At 41.3% G+C, this 8,404-nt stretch overlaps 1 protein-coding gene across 9 annotated transcripts in view; it reads left to right on the top strand.

Moving 5' to 3' along the window:
* Nucleotides 1-8,274, top strand: part of LOC118366125 (E3 ubiquitin-protein ligase MARCHF8-like) — a 131,839-nt gene extending 123,565 nt beyond the window's left edge. For 8 of the 9 annotated variants that reach the window (XM_035748552.2, XM_035748553.2, XM_035748550.2 and 5 more), the window contains 3 exons: nt 1,502-1,637; nt 3,314-3,328; nt 3,932-8,274. In XM_035748552.2, the coding sequence (XP_035604445.2) occupies nt 1,502-1,637; nt 3,314-3,328; nt 3,932-4,236 (456 nt within the window). In that variant the 3' untranslated portion in view covers nt 4,237-8,274. The remainder of the gene's footprint in view (nt 1-1,501; nt 1,638-3,313; nt 3,329-3,931) is intronic. The other variant, XM_035748555.2, reaches the window with a different exon arrangement.
* The last annotated feature ends 130 nt before the right edge of the window (nt 8,275-8,404 follow it).

Here is an 8,404-nt window from a genome sequence, read left to right as displayed (position 1 = left end):
TGTGTGTGTGTGTGTGTGTGTGTGTGTGTGTGTGTGTGTGTGTGTGTGTGTGTGTGTGTGTGTGTGTGTGTGTGTTTGGGTGAGGGGGGTGTGTGTGCGCATACTACACTCATTCTGTTCTAGTTCTACACTCCCAGAGATGACTGTGACCAGAACATGCAGATGTGAATCCCAGTCGAAGACACCGACAAGACAGAAAGCTGTTTTATTTATCTAATACTGATAAGAGTAGCGTGACATTGGGTTTTTGCAATTGGTTTCGAGTGATTTTGACATGATACAGTCTTATTTAAGGCATTTATCAATCTTTAACGCTTGCAGATTCAACATTTTAATTAAAATGATAAACTGAACAAAAGCACTTAAATGCTGTTAATAGTTATCAGGTTAATTTAGATCCTGGGTTAATTCAGTACAATATCATGATAACCAGGCCAAATCCTCATCCCTCCTCCTCCTCCTCGTCCTCCTCTCTCCCTCCTCCTCCTCTCTCTCCCTCCTCCTCCTCTTTCCCCCTCCTCCTCATCCTCTCTCTCCTCTCTCACCCTCCTCCTCCTCTTCATCCTCTCTCTCCCCCTCCTCCTCCTCTCTCTCTCTCCTTCCTCCTCCTCCTCTCTCCCTCCTTCTCCTCTTCCTCCTCCTCCTCTCTCTCCCTCCTCCTCCTCCGCTCTCTCTCCCTCTCCCCCTCCTCCTCATCTCTCACCCTCCTCCTCTTCTCCATCAGGATGAAGTGTCTTTATTATCTACCTCTGTTCCTCTGTAAATGTTGCATTATTCAGGAAGTCATGGTGCCAGGATATTGGTTTATAGGACTGGCACACTGGGCTCTATCGCCAAGGAAGACAGATCTATACCTCCTTTCTGCCAAGGAACAGTGGATGGGAAGAGAAGTCCACTTTCCCTCCCTGCTCCTCTTCTTCCTATTCACTAATTTGTCCTCTCCCCATTCTATATTATGTCATACCTCTCCTCTCCTCCACTCTCATCTCTCCCTTTCCTCGAATCAATGCCAATAAATTGTCTACATTCATTTCATTAATTTCATTTTGTCATAAATCATTTCAAAGCATGTTGACATCTATGAAGGTTATTGAGAGATTGCATCTGATATTCAGGAGGTATAATGTAGCATAACCTTTCGTCATGTATTTGACTTTGACCATTGATTTCAATGGGTTTCATGGATCAATAAAAAGAAAGTCCAGTGTGTTGGATCTATAAGAGGTTGAGTAGTACTGGACAGCTGATAAATAGTTAACCAGCATCAGTGTGTGACTGAATGATCCACATAACACGGACAGAATGATGGCCATCAAATATTTAGCACTCATTTAAGCAGCTTGTGAAGAGGGGCATGCGAGCACTTTCTGCCAGACTGCTCATAGTCCATTGATGGTCAATCGCCCAAACCCTGTCCGAGAGAACACAATGTATATTTAAATGTGTGTATCTGACTTAAACTCTTTGGTTTTAAACTCCCTCCCTCCCCTCTTTCTCTCAGTGGGAGAAGCTCCAGATGACGTCTAGTGAGAGGAGGAAGATCATGTGTTCTGTGACGTTCCATGTCATCGCCATAACTTGCGTGGTGTGGTCCCTCTACGTGCTCATTGACCGCACTGCAGACGAGATCAGAACAGGTCATCACAGGCACCAAAACCACCACAACACTCCTCAGAATGGACACTGCACACACTTAAATACTTTCACTGCATGGCAAAAAACCCATTACACCCCTCACTCAATACAGTCATAACATGCCAAAGCACCACAACACACAACTCTAGTACAGTACAACGTCTCACACACACACACACACTCTCTCTCTCTAGGTAGCCTGGCGGTTAAGAGCTTTGGACCAGTAACTGAAAGGTTGCTGGTTTGAATCCCAGAGCCGACAAGGTGAAACAAATCTGCCGTTCTGCCCCTGAGCAAGGCAGTTAACCCCCAACAACAACTGTTCCCCGGGCGCCGATGACATAGATGTCAGTTAAGATTAAGTGGATGTAGATTAAGGCAGCCCCCCGCGCTGATTCAGAAGGGTTGGGTTAAATGTGGAAGAAATGTACAACTGACGAGGTATCCCCTTTCCCTACTCTCGGGTCAGGCCCGTTCATGCAGATTGTCATGTTGTGTTGATCATTATAAATCTAAAGTCAGTGTTTGTGATATTTCTTTGTTATAATGAGTAAGTACCCACTGTATCTCTCTCTTATTACATCAAGTCATTTGGTAGACAGCACTCTTAGCATGGTGCAAGACAATTAGAACTGTTTTTCTGGGTCTGGTAAAGAGCAACTGAAGGCAATAAACAACTTCTTCGGGTAGAAAACAGTCTATGATATTAGTCAGAAACATGTATTCTAGTGTGAAATATACAAAATATGATACTTTTGGTCATATAGTCAGTCTCATTCAAAACAGAGATTTTTGAGTTAATTAGGAAAAAATGGTATGTCACTGAATGAAGGGTATCGTAACAGTTTTCTTTGAATTTGGTTTATTTCAATCCTGCCCACATGCCCACAGCTGGCATCATCCAAGTAATCATCCATTCTAAGAGCATCCGATCGTAATGCCCATGGTCAAAATTGTCCGAAATCCGATATCCCTATGGAGCTAATTAGGGAACATCAGTAAATGACACAATGTACATGGGACACTATTTTAAAATGTCAATAGTTCCACATTTCAATGACTTAACCTCAAACCAACTCTAAATTGTAGAAATGCATATACAAATATTGAAAGCATTTAATAAAACAACTAAAAGGTGTGCAACGTGAAAATATCGTTCCATTTACATTGTGAAATGTATTGACGGTCCCTAACTAGCCCCATAGATAGGCTATCCGGATGAAGATAATTGGCAAAAGAAGTTGCCTATCTTGCTAGGTAGTCTTGGCTACTTCCAGACACAAGACCTGGTTAGACTGTTTCAAGTTGTCTAGAAGGTTGAGTGACTGTAACTGTGCACTGTTTTGGCAGAGTAAAAAGACAAAACGCTTCCCACGTTTGAACACATACACAAGACACCCACATGAAAGCACGCCTCCAAAAAATCTCCATATCAGTGACATTTCCTAGTGAGGAGAATTGAAACCAAGGCTAGATCAGGAAGTTCAGCTCCCCTTTCAGCTGTTATTGTACTGCTAGAGAGAGGAGTGGGGGGAGGGGATAGAGACCCACTCTCTTTTCACCAGTGTAAGTGAATAAGCAGTATAAGTGCATGATAAACTTATAAACTCTCCACCCTCTCTGTCTATCTGTCTATCACTGGTAATACATTGTAATGGCAATCTCTTCACCCATGCAGCCGGAAGAATCCCAGGTAAACTTTTCACCTTTGACCGTTAACCATGTTTTGTGTAATTTCCTGTGAGACTGGGTGTATAGGGCTTTTTCTAATTGAATCTTACCTTGGTTCCTGTCATCCTCCCTCTTTGCCCTCCCCCAGTACTGACTTTTTTGAGGAAAAGTTGTACTTACTGTATGTAATATAACTGTGATATGTGGTTGTCTTACCTAGCTACATTAAGATGAATGCACTAACTGTAAGTTGCTCTGGATAAGAGTGCCTACTAAAATGTCAAATGTTTTTAAAACGCATTGGAGAAGGCCAGAGTGGAGAGAACTTGGACCTTCTTCTCCAATCTGTTTGGGAAGGAGGTGAGGAGATAGGACGCAAGGAATTGCAGAAAGAGGAATTAAGATAGAGCCTAGTTCCTGTTCCTCCTTCCTACAGTACAATACCCTCCCTTTCTTTACCCTCCTCTCCTCTTCATGGTAGAACTGATCCAATTCTTTCACCCTCCATTTATTGTAGCATCTGCATCCTAGATAAGCATATAAATATTTGTGACTGTTGGCAATGTATTTTACATGTCTCTCCCTCCCTCTTTCTTTCTTCTCGCTCTTCTGACTCTAACCCCAGGTATCCTGGAGTGGCCATTCTGGACCAAGCTGGTGGTGGTAGCCATCGGCTTCACGGGTGGCCTGGTCTTCATGTACGTCCAGTGTAAAGTCTACATCCAGCTGTGGAGGAGACTCAAGGCCTACAACCGGGTGATCTACGTCCAGAACCGCCCAGAGATGTGTAAAAAGCAAGTGGTCGAGAAGCTGCCCCTCATGGAGCCCAGTTTGGAGCACAAGGAGGCTCTGGCCCTCACCCAGTCTGACACAAACTCCTCCCAGTACACAGAGACAGAGGACTACAGTATGGAAGTGCTACATGTCTGACCAACATATTACTGAAGCCCCCAGACCATTTTACATATACTAATACACAGTCACACTCTGGCTGACCAACATATACACACACAAACACGAGCAAACCAAGTAAAAAACACAAAACACACAGACATGCATAAGACCATAGTATGGGGGTTGTACTAAGGTGTGAGTGACCCACCTTCACCCTTCCCCCATCTCCACACAGTCTGAAACAGTATGGACCAGTACCCGCTCCCAGGACTAGACCTTGACTGGGCCAATAGACCCCTCATCTATATATACACACACACACACACACACACACACACACACACACACACACACACACACACACACACACACCTGAGACAGATGATCTCACTCGGCTCCAGAGGTTTCTGTTGAGCTGTTTGTTTGTTGCTTTGTGTGTTTGTTAGCTTGTTTGTTTGATTTATTTGTTTTACTTCCTGTGAATCATGGGCTAAACCATCATGGATCAGCGCTGCCATTTCTCTGGAATATTTTAGAACATTCTGGAACATTGAACATTCTAACTACTGCCACCGTACTGCTGTCGTCCGAGAGCCCGCTAAGGCCCGCTCCCCCGCCTCTCTGAGTTTGGGACTGGATTGGACCGGATCTGACCATGCATTGAAGCACTTTTTGGTTTCTACCAATACCCCTCTCAACCCTCTTCTCTTTTAATATGAATAAAGTACTTTATAGTATATCCCAGCAAACAGGGGACGTCCTAAGCAACATTGCCATTAGGCCCCTTTTAGGGTTTTGGCTAAATGTTATTCCACTGCCGTTCTGAGAACATTCTAGAAATATTCAAACATGACATTAACATCAGGACGATAAGGGGACGTTCAGTACTGATCCCAGTTTGGTTGTAGTATAACTTTATAATAAGGTAATTTGATGACCAATAGGGAACATTACAAATAGGTTCCGATAACCGGGAAGTAGACAAAAAACACAAGACCATGACACAATGTCCTGACGTTCTGGGGACGTCCTATGGACACTTTTGTTTGCAGGGATAAGTGTGGGAAATTGTACAGCTACAAATAGGAAGATTTCTGTAAAAAATCCCTTGTTTTATATTTGACATTAATGTCCCACACACAGACCTGCCCTCCCTTGGATGGAAATCATGGAAAGCAATGAATGATGGGGGGGAATGGAATTCTGCCGAAATGATCATTGCACTTTTCACATAACACTGAAAGTAATGCTAAATATGGCCTACTGGTTACTCAAGCCCTGTGGTTTTTAATACAACCAAAACATAACTTTGGGATAACATCAGATACAGCCATCCACCTGACTTTACCTCCCTCTGACATAAGAACTCTCTGAAGGCTCTGAGAATGTAATGTTTTTAAAAGCATTTTCTACCAACCATTCATTCACAGGAAATCGCTAAATAGTCTCCCATGTCAGTCATCATCATAACATGAACCTTTGGAAAACCAACCAATCGGTCATGTTTTTTCTATTGTGTGAATGATACAGTACTTGTGGTATTCCATGTGCAGTTTGTAATAATAGTAATCATGGGTTCTATATGATGCCTTGAGGAAGCTACAGCCTGCTATATTTTGACTGTTCTCTTCTCAACCTCCTATTGACTTCTCTGATCACACTAATAATGATCATGCAGATGGGATTATTCAAATCCAAATTTACATGAGATGATGTGAATTTGATCAGAGGTAGTAAGAGATTGGATACACGGCCTATTATCATTATTATGAGAGGCCCTATGAGACAATACTGAGCCTATTTTTACTATGGTGATGATCGTGGGTGGGTTATACTGTAGCATGTCTTTTTGGTTTAGTTTTATACATACAGTCAGTCAGTGAGACTCAGGTGAGCAACGGACAATCACCTGATACAGAGACCCGCGACATAACATACATTTTTCAGTCGAGCTAAAGTCTCTGCACAGTCCGACAGCCTCCAGTTTCCAACCACGATAACTCAGATGTATTGTGTTACAACGATCAGTCCATAACCCACCTACTGTTTCACTAATTATTATTCAATGTAACTTAATGTATCGTTCTTTCTCACATCTGGCATTATGAGGGTTTGATTAGATGCATTTGTAAATTGATCAGTTTCAGTCCAGATAATGTTTCTAAAGTAACATCTGATGGCTTCTCTCCAGTAAAGCAGAGTTGCCATATGTTGACAATAAAGACACTGTTTCCCTGAGCCAAATGCCTTGTGTTGTTAGTCATATGCAGTAGTGTAAAGTACTTAAGCAAAATTACTTTAAAGTACTACTTAAGTATGTTTTGGGGGTATCTGTAGTTTACTTTTTATTTGTGACAATGTTTACTCCACTACATTCCTAAAGACAATATGTATATGTTACTCCCATACATTTTTCCTGACAACCGAAAGTACTCGTTGCATTTCAAATGCACAGGCAGGGCCGCAATATGGTTGTCATCCCTACTGCCTCTGATCTGGCGGCCTCACTAAACAAAAAGAGTGTGTTGGAGTGTGTTCCTGTCTGTCTGTAATTTATTTCATTTTTTAAGTTAAAAAAATTGTGCCGTCTAATTTGCTTAATATAATATATTTAATTTAAATCATTTACTTTTACTCAAGTATGAGAAAGGAGTACTTTATCCGCCATTGTACTGAAGTACATTTAAAACCAGATACTTTTAGACTTTTACTCAAGTTGTATTTTACTGGGTCATTGACTTTTACTTGAGTTATTTTCTATTAAAAGGTATCTTTACTTTCACTCAAGTATGATAATTGAGTATTTTTTCCACCACTGGTTAAATGTAACTTGGTAAGAGTCTAATGTAAAATTCAAACTGCGAAAAAATGCAAGAACATGATTTCTTTAGTTAATTACAATACTGTAAAAGTGCAGAGCATGACAGAACATGAACTATTGGAACTGTCAGCAAAAAATGTGTGGGGGTAAGGACCTGATTGGGTTGCCATCGAGGGTTGGGAGTAGGGAAGTGCAGTCTAAACAGGAGTTGTGGCCTTCTCAAGGCAGCACGGTTTTGGGCTTACAGTCTGTTGTGTAAGTGCTTTTGTATCTGTGAGAGAACCACATTGCCAGGGTCCTCTCAGGCCCTATACAGCCATTCCAGCAAACACTCATTTTTAACAACTTTGTTTTTGATACCAGTGTAAATATACATAACAAGAGGTCCAGCCAATACGGTGTTCATGACACTTCTACTGTACAATGGCGTCAAACAATTGTTCTTTCAACATCTGCATTTCCTGAAATGTAAAGCTCCATTGTATTCTCCAATTGTAAAAGTCAGGTTTGGAGTTGTGGGTAGTGTAGTATTTGAGAAGCATGTTTGATAAGGGCCTAATGCTTCTCAGGACCAGCACAGATATGTATTAATACATATTATTTTGGTATTATATCTGTGGACACGGTTTCAATGTACGGTGTACATTTTAGGATCCCCTCACACAGTCCCCAAGATGGTCTGTACGATTAGACAGAAAAAGTGCAATTACCTTAGTTGACCTGGTCAGTTCTCTAGTACTGTCGCTGTTTCTCATCCAGAGGTTCACTCTCTGGATACAATATTGCTTAAATTGTTTGTGTTGTATTTATATTTGTGTCAAAAGATACCCTTTCAAATTGTGATTTTATGCAACTAACACTATCAGTATCCAATTCCAGACATGAGCTATTTGAGCTTTCTCCCTGGAAAACAATTCTACTTCTTCTGTACGTGACTTTCTCACACTGTCCTAGTTATTGTCAGAGGCAAGAGTCTTTGAGAGGGCTAGACTTAATACAGTGAGGCCAGCATTCAAACTGCACTGCACTTGACTTTTAAAGGTAACTTACACTTCAGCTGTGATCTATAGTTCTACCCCTAGAAGATATTCAGCCAGCTTTTATCACCACTGTACCCAATGAATACAATGGATCCAAATGATCATTGCTTTTATTGTATTCAGAGAAATATTTGAATGTACATGATTGATTTTTGATTATGTATAACTGGCTCCTATAATTGTGATTTTGAGAGAAGAAACTTGTTGATGTTGTCCCTTCATGCTTCTTTGCATTTTTTACCTTAAGACTTGTGGACAAGGCTTTGCTTAGCTACATGAACAGTGTTTATTGCTAAGCCCTATAATAACTTTAATGTCTACAGTCTCAAAATTCCAGCAACTT

Source organism: Oncorhynchus keta, chromosome 2, assembly GCF_023373465.1.
Source record: "Oncorhynchus keta strain PuntledgeMale-10-30-2019 chromosome 2, Oket_V2, whole genome shotgun sequence".
NCBI classification, from domain to species: domain Eukaryota; kingdom Metazoa; phylum Chordata; class Actinopteri; order Salmoniformes; family Salmonidae; genus Oncorhynchus; species Oncorhynchus keta.
Note: the sequence above shows the minus strand (reverse complement) of the source record. Positions and strands in the feature narration are given on the sequence as shown.